We start from the raw sequence: 15,486 nt of genomic DNA, 5'->3' as shown, positions 1-15,486 counted from the left end.
ACAGTACTGTTTGGCCACATGGCGAGACACGGGAGGGAAGGGGAACTATTTGACTCTTGGAGAACAAATTGACTCCAATTTGGAAATTACATCCCTCTGATTTTTACGCCATGGGTGTTTTCCAAAAACAAGCAGGAATGTATGTTGCTAAGTGAAAATGCAAATATGCCATTGTAGTGTCCAGTACATTGTAGTTCCTGTACATTGTGCCCAGCTTGTGCTTCTCGAGATACTCACCCCATAAATTAAGTGGGCTTTCCACGCTGCAGTAATACCAAACATGTGAACGCTGACCGTTTAGGCACACTGTGGGGCTCAGGAGGAGGGGGCATTTGTTTTTGGGAGCACAGATTTTGTTAGACTTGTTTTGGTGGGAGCTACATCACTTTTCCAGAGCCTTTGTGCTACCAGCAATGTGGACTCCCCCTATATTTATGTTAACAGATGACGAACTATTGATTTGATTTTAATTTTTCTATTGTTCATTCACTTTTGCACTTAGTATGTATATATTATTATATATAGCATTTCTACATACAGCTTATATAAGCTAGTTTATAATTAGCCAAGTTTATGGCAGGTATCTCAGAAATAAATCTCTTTCTGTATGGCATACATACAGTATATACTATTCTTAACTATCTTTATTTTTTTCCTTTTCTTTCAGTTGTCTTTTGCTGCAACAACTCCAGTTCTGGCAGATAAAAAAAAATATCCCTACTTTTTCCGGACTGTGCCATCAGATAATGCAGTCAATCCAGCCATAGTAAAATTCCTCAAACACTTCAAATGGCAAAGAGTGGGAACATTAACTCAAGACATACAACGATTTTCAGAGGTAAGTGAAAGCATTGTGTGGCTTTATAACCATGAGCATATTATCTATTGTGAAAGCAATTCCATAATATATATTTTAAGCTTAGTAATAATGTCTTGATGGAGTATGTAATGATAACCAGTTTAACCATAGATTAACAGTAAAGTGCTCCTACAAATAGTTTTACGATGTTGGGAAATATGTTTATGAAGCGTCTGTCATGTTGACCATGTACATCCTGGATTTGTTGCCATTCTAGTACTCAGTGTATCACTTCAAGTATCCCTTCTTTAGTGCTAATGGACACAATCTACTGATGTTGACTTTAACCACAGCTTCTAAAACATTTATCTGCGTAATCTTAGTGAAGTAAATGTGGTTTCTCATGTACCTTAAGAGGCTTGGTGAACATCCTTGCTACATTGACTTTATAACCGCAATGACCTAATTTCTACTTTTTATGTTACTTCTCTAACTCGTATAATAGTTCATGGTGGTAATATGTATAAATATACATTCTCATTGGAAATGCAACAAAAATGAATTGTAATCATCAATGTAACTGTTAGGAGGGCGGTTGCAAACAACTTTATTATAATGGAACGCAACCGACCCCGGGGTCCGCGATGCAGCCTCGTGGACTGCTGCCGAACACTTTCCGGGTGAAAAGGAAAGCAACCAACTTAAATGATAAACCCTTCCGTGTTACTGCACATGGGAACGGGTATAGCAATTCGCACAATCTCCATTAGTAGCACTAGAGATGTGCGGTGAAAAACTATCTGTAGACCTGTTACTGCACAGGGACTACACTGGCGGTGCAAGGATGCATCAGTGACTACGCCGACGGGTACACGTGCCTCCAGCCGGCATGCTACCGGACTGAAGGGTACTACTCCATGTGGCTGACAGGCGATAGCCGTGGATAGGACGTCTGCTGGCTGCTCGGGGTGTTAGGCGACCCCTTTGGCAGAGCCAGACTGCAAGACGAAACTACCTGCCTATTTCCACTAGCCTGCCTATTTCCACTAAACCTGCCTATGGAAACTACGTGGAACACAGTCATCCACACAACAGCATCACATGCTCTATGATCAGAGAGCACCGCCATGTTTGTCGGCAGGCCTTTTAAAGACTAAGCCCTGCCCACTGTCGCACCATTGGTGACGCCACCCGTGGACCAATCAGGCGGTGCCAAGTCACCGGGTCAGGTGGTTGCCAAACCACCAATCACGGTCTGCCAGGTCACGGGCATGCTCATTGCGGCGAATCCTGGACTTAGACTCCAAGAGCCCTGTCTCCATCCGCAACTTATGCTTTACATTGCTAGGCACAAATACCCAAGAGACAATCTGTGCATCTCGTCGACCAGGTAGGCGTTGAGGCTGACGATGATGCTGAGCAGTATCAGCCCCAGCTGGAGCAGAATGGGAGACCACTGAAGGTTCTGGACCCATTTCAAATCCAGCAACAGCCCGACGCCTAACCTTATCCCCCCTTCTAACATCCCCCTCCACTTGATGCTCATTTTCCTCAACGAGCAGGGGAGAATGAATGTGGTCCACGGGGTCACAGAGAAGATTCTCAGAACTGTGACCCCTCCGGTGTACAGGGTACCCTTTGTTAAAGAGGGGGGCAAACTTAGCAGACTCCCCGCGTCCTTTAGTATTGCGAGCCATGAGCCACACTCTGTCACCCGGATAGCACATGGGGGCAGGACGACGAGAAGTGACAACCGACACTCTATGTGTGGAGTCAGTCACGGGTGACAGATGGAGAAGACCATCCAGACTTTGATGGAAAGATTTATCTCTCGCACAGACGGGACACGCGAGAACAAAGTCCTTGACATCCTGGCACCACCGGGGCCACCAATAGGACCGTTGAAGGGACTTAGTGGTACGTTTGACCCCCAGATGAGCTCTGATCTTAGGGGCATGAGCCCAGGAGAGCACCAGATTTTGTAGATTAGGGGAAACAAACGTCCTCCCCGACGGAATCTGGTTAGAGGACACTGCAGCCATCCTCTCTACCTGAGAGTTCTTTTTGACATAGTCTGACAAGGCCCGGGTCCTGGGGACAGACAAAGAATCTGTACCAGATGCCACAACGGTAGAGGGATTGGAAACTACCCTCCGGGTGACTGTGACCATACACTGAGATGCACAATTCTCACTCCAGGATGAAATTCTCCCCGTATTCCAGTCAATGTGTGCAGTATGACAACGTAGCCAGGGGAGACCCAATAACACCTCGTCTAATCCACCGGGAATAATAAGAAAGGAGATGACCTCCCGGTGGCCCTGAGGAAATGACATGGTGAGGGGAATCGACTGGTGGGTGATTTGCGTGTCCAGGAGTGAACCATTGACTACACTGATGTTCATTGGTCTTGACAGTAACTCTATAGGGATGGCGTGCCTCTGGGCAAACGCAGATGACAAAAAATTGCCATCAGCACCAGAGTCCACCCACGCCTTGGCAGTAACTGCAGATGTACCAAAGGACAATGTCACATTATATAACAATTTGGAGGAAGAAGTCCCACAATCTAATACACCTCCTCCAATGGTGGTAAGATCTACTCGTTCTCCCGACTGCTTGGAACCCTTATTTACGGGGTACTCCAAGAGATGTGCAGGTCGGAAATGATAGGGACTAGACTCAGTCCGGATATATCCATAGCCTCAGACTCCGGGTCGGAAGTCGCGAGTTCAGAAATGGGTCTAGAGAAGGATGATGCCAATCGATACTGAGGTTTGGCTACCTCCAGCTCTAACCTGTGTTCTGCATGACGCAAATCAATTCGGTGTGCGAGAGATATTAGCTCCTCCAGGGAGGTTGGAATCTCTCTGGTAGATAGAGCATTTTTAACATGACCAGCCAGACCCTTCCAGAACACCGGGATAAGCGACCGCTCAGACCAATCCAGTTCAGCCGCTAGGGTCCTAAATTGGATGGCATAGTGGCTGGCAGTGGCCGAACCCTGGATCAACGCAAGAAGATTTAGGGCCATATCATGCGTGACCTGAGGACCAAGGAATATACTTTTTAGAGTCTTAACGAAAAGACCCGCATTTGCTACAACCGGATCATTCCACTCCCATAGAGGAGTAGCCCACTCCAGAGCTCTGTGGGAGAGCAATGAGATGACATAACCCACTTTGGCTCTTTCGGAGGGGAACTGTGCCTCCATCATCTCCAAGTGAATGGAGCATAAATTAATAAAACCCCTGCAAAATTTACTGTCCCCAGAAAATTTTTCCAGGAGAGCAAAACGGGATAATGGAGCACTTGCAGTGGTCGCATTATTCGCCGCAGCCGAATTAGTAATATTGGCTGCTAGAGAAGCCGCCTGGGTATCTACTGCAGTGATATCAGCGACCGGGACAGCTTGTTCAAGAGACTTAAGTCTGGCCTCAACTCGCTGTATATATTGCAGTAGTTGCTTGTTGTCGGCCATGTTCGGCAAGACCCTGGCTCTCTGATACTGTTAGGAGGGCGGTTGCAAACAACTTTATTATAATGGAAAGCAACCGACCCCTGGGTCCGTGATGCAGCCTGGTGGACAGCTGCCGAACACTTTCCGGGTGAAAAGGAAAGCAACCAACTTAAATGATAAACCCTACCGTGTTACTGCACATGGGAACGGGTATAGCAATTCGCACAATCTCCGTTAGTAGCACGAGAGATGTGCGGTGAAAAACTATCTGTAGACCTGTTACTGCACAGGGACTACACTGGCGGCGCAAGGATGCGTGTGTGACTACGCCGACGGGTACACGTGCCTCCAGCCGGCATGCTACCGGGCAGAAGGGTACTACTTCACGTGGCTGACAGGCGATAGCCGTGGATAGGACGTCTGCAGGCTGCTCGGGGTGTTAGGCGACCCCTTTGGCAGAGCCAGACTGCAAGACGAAACTATCTGCCTATTTCCAGTAGCCTGCCTATTTCCACTAAACCTGCCTATGGAAACTATGTGGAACACAGTCGTCCACACAACAGCATCACATGCTCTATGATCAGAGAGCACCGCCATGTTTGTGGGCAGGCCTTTTAAAGACTAAGCCCTGCCCACCATCGCACCATTGGTGACGCCACCCATGGACCAATCACGCAGTGCCAGGTCACCGGGTAAGGTGGTTGCCAAACCACCAATCACGGTCTGCCAGGTCACGGGCATGCTCAGTGCGGCAAATCCTGGACTTAGACGCCAAGAGCCCTGTCTCCCTCCGCAACCTATGCTTTACATTGCTAGGCACAAATACCCAAGAGACATTCTGTGCATCTCGTGGACCAGGTAGGCGTTGAGGCTGACAAGGATGCTGAACAGCATCTGCCCCAGCTGCACCAGAATAGGAGACCACAGATGGTTCTTGACCCATTTCGAATCCAGCAACAGCCCGACGCCTAACAGTAACCTTTCTTGGAGTTCAAATTTACCTAATCTATTGAAACTCAAACAAATGCTAAGAAAGTGGGATAGAAAATATTTTATTTATCTCCTTAACCCCTTTAAAGCCCAAGAGGTACTAATACGTACCTGCGCCCTGGGCTTTAAGAGCCTGATACGTATTAGCACATCTTTGCGATCGCGCCCGCACACAGGCTGTGCGGGAGCGATCGCCGCCAGGTGTCAGCTGATTGTCCCGTCACATTAACCCCCGCAATGCTGCGATCGAAGTCGATCGCAGCATTGCGGTAGCAAGAAGAAGTGATCACAATACTCACCTCTTCTTCCGGCCTCCAGTGCTATCTGCCACAGCTTTCCGGATGTTGCCATGATGACCCGATGTCGTCATGACAACATCCAGGTCACCAGACTGCAGGAAGATATTTTGGTCATGCGCAGTGCATGACCAAACTATCTTCACCCTGTGCAGCGCTGACAGCCTGCATAGCACAGGGATGGTGCTCCATTCCTGTGCTATGCAGGTGATCAGAATAAAAAAAGTGAAAGTCCCATAGTGGGACAAAGTATAAAAGTGAAAAAAGTGTCAGAAAGTGAAAAAAATAATTGTAAAAATATATAAAAAAGAATCCACCAAAAATAAAAATATAATGCACCCATCAATAAATATTATTATAAAAAAAACAAAAACACAATAAAAGTACATATATTTGGTATCGAGGCGCCCGGAACGGCCTAACCTATAAAATTGTCCCACTAGTTAATCCCTTCAGTGAACACGGTAAAAAAAAAAAAAAAAAAAAGCAAAAAACAATGCTTTATTATCATACCACCAAACAAAAAATTTGGCTAGGGTTGTGCTGGGGTTAGGATTAGGGTTGGGGTTAGGGTTGGGCTAGGGTTGGGGTTGGGCTAGGGTTGTGCTAGGGTTAGGGTTGGGTTATGGTTGGGGTTAGGGTTGGGCTAGGGTTAGGGTTAGGGTTAGGGTTGGGCTAGGGTTAGGGTTGGGCTAGGGTTAGGGCTGGGGTTAGGGTTGGGCTAGGGTTAGGGTTGGGATTTTTTTCAAAAGTAAAAAAAAAAAGATGACGATATGGCAATTAGTGTTGAGCGCAAGTGCTCGCAATTTGAGTTTGCATCGGGTGCTCGGGTATGCATTGAGTATCTCAGGTGCTTGAGTCTCCGCCCCATATGCTTCACGGCCAAAAAAACCTCGTGGGGACTGCCTGCCATGCACGAGCGATACCCGCATGTTTTTTTTTGGGTGTCTAATAACCGTGAAACATGCGGGCGGGGACTCGAGCATGTCACTCGAGCACCCGTGATACAAGGTGCATACCTGAGTACCCAATGCAAACTCAAGTAGCGAGCACTTTCGCTCAAGACTAATGACAACTTATTCAATATGATTTTCTCCCACATATGGAGTATATGCTTACTCAGGAGAAATTGAAAAACAATCTGCATGGTGTAATTTTTCCTGATACCCTTATGAAAATGCAAAAGTGGGGGCTGAAAAACATTTTTGTGAGAAAAATGTGAAAATTTGATTTTTACGGCTCAATGTTGTAAACTTCTGTGAAGCACCTGGGGGTTCAAGGTGCTCATAACACATATAGATACAGTTATATGAAAAAGTTTGGGCACCCCTATTAATCTTAAGCTTAATGTTTTATAAAAATTGGTGTTTTTGCAACAGCTATTTCAGTTTGATATATGTAATAACTGTTGGACACAGTAATATTTCTGCCTTGAAATGAGGTTTATTGTACTAACAGAAAATGTGCAATCTGCATTCAAACAAAATTTGACAGGTGCATAAGTATGAGCACCCTTATCATTTTCTTGTTTTAAATACTCCTACCTACTTTTTACTGACTTACTAAAGCACTTTTTTTGGTTTTGTAACCTCATTGAGCTTTGAACTTCATAGCCAGGTGTATGCAATCATGAGAAAAGCTACTTAAAGTGGCCACTTGCAAGTTGTTCTCCTGTTTGAATCTCCTCTGAAGAGTGGCATCATGGGCTCCTCAAAACAACTGTCAAATGATCTGAAAACAAAGATTATTCAACATAGTTGTTCAGGGGAAGTATACAAAAAGCTGTCTCAGAGATTTAACCTGTCAGTTTCCACTGTGAGGAACATAGTATGGAAATGGAAGAACACAGGGACAGTTCTTGTTAAGGCCAGAAGTGGCAGGCCAAGAAAAACATCAGAAAGGCAGAGAAGAAGAATGGTGAGATCAGTCAAGGACAATCCTCAGACCACCTCCAGACAGCTGCAGCATCAACTTGCTGCAGATGGTGTCACTGTGCATCGGTCAACTATTCAACGCACTTTGCACAAGGAGAAGCTGTATGGGAGAGTGATGCGAAAGAAGCCGTTTCTGCAAGCACGCCACAAACAGAGTCGGCTGAGGTATGCAAAAGCACATTTGGAGAAGCCAATTTCATTTTGGAAGAAGGTCCTGTGGACTGATGAAACCAAGATTGAGTTGTTTGGTCATACAAAAAGGTGTTATGCATGGCGGCAAAAAAACACAGCATTAAAAGAAAAACACTTGCTACCCACAATAAAATTTGGTGGAGGTTCCATCATGCTTTGGGGCTGTGTGGCCAATGCCAGCACCGGGAATCTTGTTAAAGTTGAGGGACGCATGGATTCCACTCAGTAACAGCAGATTCTTGACAATAATGTTCAAGAATCAGTGATAAAGTTGAAGTTACGCAGGGGATGGATCTTTCAGCAAGACAATGATCCAAAACACCGCTCCAAATCTACTCAGTCATTCATGCAGAGTAACAATTACAATGTTCTGGAATGGCCATCCCAGTCCTCAGACCTGAATATCATTGAACATCTGTGGGATAATTTGAAGAGGGCTGTCCATGCTCGGCGACCATCAAACTTAACTGAACTGGAATTGTTTTGTAAAGAGTAATGGTCAAAAACACCTTCATCCAGGATCCAAGAACTCATTAAAAACTACAGGAAGCGACTAGAGGCTGTTATTTTTGCAAAAGGAGGATCTACTAAATATTAATGTCACTTTTCTGGTGAGGTGCCCATACTTATGCACCTGTCAAATTTTGTTTGAATGCAGATTGCACATTTTCTGTTAGTACAATAAACCTCATTTCAAGGCAGAAACATTACTGTGTCCAACAGTTATTACATATATCAAACTGAAATAGCTGTTGCAAAAACACCAATTTTTATAAAACAATAAGCTTAAATTAATAGCGGTGCCCAAACTTTTTCATATAACTGTAAGTTCCCTGAGGGGTCTAGTTTCCAAAATGGTGTCACTTGTGGGTGGTTTCCACTGTTTAGGCACATCAGGGGCTCTCCAAACGCAACATGGCATCCGCTAATTATTCAAGCAAATTTTACAATCAAAAAGTCAAATGGCTCTCCTTCCCTTCCATACCCTGCCGTGCGCCCAAGAAGTGGTTTTCCCCCACATATGGGGTATCTGCTTACCCAAGAGAAATTGCACAACAAACTGCATGGTGCAATTTCTCCAGTTACCCTTATGAAAATGCAAAAGTGAGGGCTGAAAAACATTTTTGTGGGAAAATTTTATTTTTACGGCTCAATGCTATAAACTTATGTAAAGCACCTGGGGGTTCAAGGTGCTCACCACACATCTAAATAAGTTCCCTGAGGGGGCTCGTTTTCAAAATGGTGTCACTTGTGGGTGATTTCCACTGTTTAGGCACATCAGGGGCTCTCCAAACGCAACATGGCATCCGCTACTTATTCAAGCAAATTTTACAATAAAAAAGTCAAATGGCGCTCCTTCCCTTCTGAACCCTGCCGTGCGCCCAAGAAGTGGTTTTCCCCACATATCGGGTATCTGCTTACTCAGGAGAAATTGCACAACAAACTGCATGGTGCAATTTCTCCTGTTACCCTTATGAAAATGCAAAATTGGGGGCTGAAAAACATTTTTGTGGGAAAAATGTGAAAATTTTATTTTTACGGCTCAATGTTATAAACTTCTGTGAAGCACCTGGGGGTTCAAGGTGCTCACCACACAACTAGATACGTTCCCTAAGGGATCTAGTTTCCAAAATGGTGTCACTTTTGGGGGGTTTCCACTATTTAAGCACATCAGGGGCTCCCCAAATGCAACATGGCGTCCGCTAATTATTCAAGCAAATTTTACATTCAAAGAGTCAAATGGCTCTCCTTCCCTTCCGAACCCTGCCGTGCGCCCAAACAGTGTTTTTTCTCCACATATGGGGTATCTACGTGCCCAGGGGAAATTGCAAAACAAATTTTGGGGTCCATTTTTTCCTGTTACCCCTGCAAAAATAAAAACATGGAGTCTAAAGTAACATTTTTGTGCAAAAAAGTTAAATGTTCATTTTTCTTCCGCATTCCAAAAATTCCTGTGAAGCACCTGAAGTGTTAATAAAGTTCTTGAATGTGGTTTTGAGCACCTTGATGGGTGCAGTTTTTAGAATGGTATTACTTTTGGGTATTTTCTGTCATAAAGACCCCTCAAAGTGACTTCAAAAGTGATGTGGTACCTATAAAAATGGTTTTGTAAATTTTGTTGGAAGTATGAGAAATCGTTGGTCAACTTTTAACCCTTATAGCTCCCTGATAAAAAAAAATTTTGGTTCCAAAATTGTGCTGATGTAAAGTAGACATGTGGGAAATGTTATTTATTAACTCTTTTGTGTGACACATCTCTCTGAATTAAGGGCATAAAAAATAAAAATTTGAAAAGTGCAAAATTTTCAAAATTTTTGGCAAATTTCCATTTTTTTTTCACAAATAAATGCAAGTGATATCGATGAAATTTTACCACAATCATGAAGTACAATATGTTACGAAAAAACATTCTCAGAATCGGGGGGATCCGTTGAAGCGTTCAAGAGTAATTGCCTCATAAAGTGACAGTGGTCAGAATTGTAAAAATTGGCCTGGTCACTAACGTGCAAACCACCTTGGTTTGTAAAGGGGTTAAAGGGGTTTTCCCATGAATGAAAGTTGATTTTAATCAATAGATCTTGGAATAATAATAAATTCCACAATTGGAAGTGTTTAGATAAAATGTTCCTGTGCTGAGATAATCTTATAAATGTGCCCCTGCTGTGTACTCTGTAATGGCTGTTTCTGACTGTGTACGGAACATGGTCTGATCATACCACATCTCCTGGGCAGGGGAGGAGGCAAACGAGTACACAGACATTACAGCAGGGGATCGCAGCTGATTCTTTCTGTGAGGTAAAACATTTCCCTGCCTGTTTTTAAACAATGTTTTACCTCAAAGAAAGAATCTGCTTCAATCCCCTGCTATATTGTCTGTATACTCTTTTGCTTGCTCCCCTGCTGAGGAGCTGTACATGGTCAGCCATTGATTAAAATTAACTTTTGTTATTGGGAAAACCCCTTTTAGGCAATTCCAAGTACATGATTGAAGGGGTGATCTTGTCTGGAGATGGCTCAGGAGCTAAGCTCTCAACATATGCAGCAGATACTGGCTACATAGAATAGCCGCCATCTGTTTCTAACTGCCGCGAGCCGCGTCCAGAGATAGACTCCAACAGATGCAGTTAACACCTTAAATGCTATTGTCAATCTATGACGACATTTACGCGGAACTCACGCCACTGCTCATTCTAAACGGCACCCTTTGGCGACCTATGAAGCGATCTCGGTGTGCCAATGAGTTACTATGTCAGCTGAGGGTCTGCTGAAGGCCCCCATCAGTGCTATCTTGATAATCCTCTGAAGCTCTGCTTTAAGTTCAAATGAGACCGAGATTTACACGGCTATATTGCAGTATCTAATATAAGTTATCAGATGATCACATTTTAAAGATCTTCAAGGGAACTAAAATGTAAAGTAAAAAATATAAAAAAATAAGTTTTTAAAATGTAAACATTTAAAAAAATATATAAAAGTTCAAATCACCCTCTTTTCCTACATTGAAAATAAAGAGATTAAAAAAATAAATATGTTTGGTATCACCACATTCATAAAAGTCTGATCTTTCAAAATAAAATAAAATATACAAAATAAAATTAGTTGACCAGATCAATAAACAACATACTAAGAAAAAAAAATCAAAATGCCAGAAACGTGTTTTTGTTCTCATAACTGCTCTCTCACAAAATGCAATAAAAAGAGAACAAAATGTGGTATATTGCTATCAATAAAACCATCCGCTCATCATGCAAAAAACAAGACCAAGCAAAGTTCAATTGATAAGAAAACAAAAATGTTACAGGTCTTGGTATATAACACAAATCCAAAAATTGTTTAATTTTTTTTTACATTTTGGATTGTTTTTTCTCTACTTAATTTTTTTTAAAATCTATACAAGTTTGGTATGCCGGTAATTGTACCGACATGGTAATCAACAGACTGCACACTGTAAAAACAAAACACCATAAAACATGGCAGAATTGCATTTTCTTCACAATTTCATTACACTTGGAATCTCTTTTCATTTATCAGTACATTGAATGGTAAAACATGTTATGGTGTCATTCAAATCTACTACTTGCTCTATAAAAAAACAGGCCATAGTACAGTTAGATTCCAAAAACTTTAGAGATTCCAGAAATTGGAGATAGGAAATATATATATATATATATATATATATATATATATATATATACAGGGTGGGCCATTTATATAGATACACCTAAATAAAATGGGAATGGTTGGTGATATCAACTTCCTGTTTGTGGCACATTAGTATATGGGAGGGGGAAAACTTTTCCAGATGGGTGGTGACCATGGCGGCCATTTTAAAGTCGGCCATTTTGGATCCAACTTTATTTTTTTCAATGGGAAGAGGGTCATGTGACACATCAAACTTATTGAGAATTTCATAAGAAAAACAATGGTGTGCTTGGTTTTAATGTAACTTTATTCTTTCATGAGTTATTTCCAAGTTTCTCTTTGTTTACAGCCATTGACATGTCACAGAGGTTAACACGTGAGGAGAGGATATTGTGTTGAACACAGTACCCGGGTCATTGCAGTAGATTTCAATGCAACACACCCTGCGAGACCACCTATCTGCCATGCTATAGTTAGCAAACTTTTTGCCAAATTTTGTGAAACAGGTTCAGTGTTGGATTTGCCAAAATGTGGACGCTAGAAAACTGGCACTAATGAAGAAACCTCAGTGGCTGTCGTAGCTTCATTCAGCAAGAGCCCACAGCATAGCACTCGCCGCATGTCACTGGAGAGTGGCATCAGTTGAACATCCCTTCGGCGGATATTAGCTACTCGCAAATGACCCTTACAAAATCCAGCTGCTGCAGCATCTCAATGAGAATGACCCAGATCGGTGCACTGAATTTGCAGAATGGGCAAAACAAAAATTGGAACAGGACTTTCAGTTTACACAGAACATTATGTTCAGTGATGAGGCAAACTTTTTTGTGAATGGTGAAGTTAACAAACAAAACCACCGCTATTGGTCTTTCACTAACCCATAGAGGATAGATCCCTCCAAGACTGTTGGAACAGAAAAATTGATGGTATGGTGTGGTATATGGGGTACAAAGATGGTAGGACCATTCTTCATCAATGGAAACCTCAATGCCACTGGTTATCTGAAATTGCTACATGATGATGTGTTGCCCTCTTTATGTACTGAAGATGGCACGTTCCCTGAGTTTTTCCAACAAGATGGTGCACCACCACATTATGAGTGGCAGGTCCGAGCATTCCTACATGAACAGTTTCCTGGAAAGTGGATTGGTCATTGTGGGCCAGTTGAATGGCCACCAAGGTCTCCCGATCTGACCCCCTTAGACTTTTATCTTTGGGGTCATCTGAAGGCAATTATCTATGCTGTGAAGATACGAGATGTGCAGCATCTGAAACAACGGATACTGGAAGCCTGTGCTAGCCTTTCTTCTGCGGTGTTGCTACCAGTGTGTCAAGAGTGGGTGAAGAGGATTGCATTGACAATCCAACACAATAGGCAGCACTTTGAACACATTTTATAAGTGGTCATAAACTTGTAAATAACTCATGAAAGAATAAAGTTATGTTAAAACCAAGCACACCGTTGTTTTTCTTATTAAATTCTCAATAAGTTTGATGTGTCATATGACCCTCTTCCCATTGAAAAAAATAAAGTTGGATCCAAAATGGCCAACTTCAAAATGGCCACCATGGTCACCACCCATCTGGAAAAGTTTTCCCTTTCCCATATACTAATGTTCCACAAAGAGGAAGTTGATATCACCAACCATTCCCATTTTATTTAGGTGTATCCATATAAATTGCCCACCCTGTATATATATATACAGTGGTGGCCAAAAGTATTGGCACCCCTGCAATTCTGTCAGATAATACTCAGTTTCTTCCTGAAAATGATTGCAATCACAAATTCTTTGGTATTATTAACTTCATTTAATTTGTCTTCAATGAAAAAACACAAAAAGAATTGTCCTAAAGCCAAATTGGATATAATTACACACCAAACCTAAAAAGGGGGTGGACAAAAGTGTTGGCACTGTTTGAAAAATCATGTGATGCTTCTCTAATTCGTGTAATTAACAGCACCTGTAACTTACCTGTGGCACCTAACAGGTGGTGGCAATAACTAAATCACACTTGCAGCCAGTTAACATGGATTAAAGTTGACTCAACCTCTGTCCTGTGTCCTTGTGTGTACTACATTGAGCATGGAGAAAAGAAAGAAGACCAAAGAACTGTCTGAGGACTTGAGAAACCAAATTGTGAGGAAGCATGAGCAATCTCAAGACTACAAGTCCATCTCCAAAGACCTGAATGTTCCTGTGTCTTCCGTGCGCAGTGTCATCAAGAAGTTTAAAGCCCATGGCACTGTGGCAAACCTCCCTAGATGTGGACGGAAAAGAAAAATTGACGAGAGATTTCAACGCAAGATTGTGAGGATGGTGGATAAAGAACCTCGACTAACATCCAAACAAGTTCTAGCTGCCCTGCAGTCCGAGGGTACAACAGTGTGAACCCGTACTATCCATCGGCATCTGAATGTAAAGGGACTGTATGGTAGGATACCAAGGAAGACCCCACTTCTTACCCCGAGACATAAAAAATCCAGGCTGGAGTTTGCCAAAACTTACCTGAGAAAGCCTAAAATGTTTTGGAAGAATGTTCTCTGGTCAGATGAGACAAAAGTAGAGCTTTTTGGGAAAAAGCATCAACATAGAGTGTACAGGAAAAAAAAAAAGGCATTCAAAGAAAAGAACACGGTTCCTACAGTCAAATATGGCGGAGGTTCCCTGATGTTTTGGGGTTGCTTTGATGCCTCTGGCACTGGACTGCTTGACCGTGTGCATGGCATTATGAAGTCTGAAGACTACCAACAAATTTTGCAGCATAATGTAGGGCCCAGTGTGAGAAAGCTGGGTCTCCCTTAGAGGTCATGGGTCTTCCAGCAGGACAATGACCCAAAACAGACTTCCAAAAGCACTATAAAATGGTTTGAGAAAAAGCTCTGGAGACTTCTAAGGTGGCCAGCAATGAGTCCAGACCTGAATCCCATAGAACACCTGTGGAGAGATCTCAAAATGGCAGTTTGGAGAAGGCACCCTTCAAATATCAGGGACCTGGAGCAGTTTGCCAAAGAAGAATGGTCTACAATTCCAGCAGAGCATTGTAAGAAACTCATTGATGGTTACCGAAGCGGTTGTTCGCAGTTATATTGGCTAAAGGTTGTGCAACCAAGTATTAGGCTGAGGGTGCCAATACTTTTGTCTGGCCCATTTTTGGAGTTTTGTGTGAAATGATCAATGATTTGATTTTTGCTTCATTCTCTTTTGTGTTTTTTCCTTGCAAGCAAATTAAATGAAGATAATAATACCAAAGAATTTGTGATTGCAATCATTTTCAGGAAGAAAGTGAGTATTATCTGACAGAATTGCAGGGATGCCAATACTTTTGGCCACCACTGTATGTATATATATATATATATATATATATATATATATATATACAGTACAGACCAAAAGTTTGGACACACTTTCTCATTTAAAGATTTTTCTGTATTTTCATGACTATGAAAATTGTACATTCACGCTGAAGGCATCAAAACTATGAATTAACACATGTGGAATTATATACTTAACAAAAAAGTGTGAAACAACTGAAAATATGTCTTATATTCTAGGTTCTTCAAAGTAGCCACCTTTTGCTTTGATGACTGCTTTGCACACTCTTGGCATTCTCTTGAAGAGCTTCAAGAGGTAGTCACCAGAAATGGTTTTCACTTCACAGGTGTGCCCTGTC

General features: G+C 42.5%; 1 protein-coding gene across 1 annotated transcript in view; it reads left to right on the top strand.

The window, feature by feature from the left end:
• The window catches only part of GABBR2 (gamma-aminobutyric acid type B receptor subunit 2), a 1,360,263-nt gene that overhangs the window by 467,285 nt on the left and 877,492 nt on the right, over nucleotides 1-15,486 (top strand). Inside the window, exon 3 of the mRNA XM_073678612.1 lies at nucleotides 668-838. Coding sequence (XP_073534713.1) covers nucleotides 668-838 — 171 coding nt within the window. The remainder of the gene's footprint in view (nucleotides 1-667; nucleotides 839-15,486) is intronic.

This window comes from Phyllobates terribilis, unplaced genomic scaffold (genome assembly GCF_046119375.1).
Source record: "Phyllobates terribilis strain yellow unplaced genomic scaffold, ASM4611937v1 Scaffold_4__5_contigs__length_816908805, whole genome shotgun sequence".
In the NCBI taxonomy this organism is placed as follows: domain Eukaryota; kingdom Metazoa; phylum Chordata; class Amphibia; order Anura; family Dendrobatidae; genus Phyllobates; species Phyllobates terribilis.
This window is presented reverse-complemented; position numbering and strand designations above follow the sequence as displayed.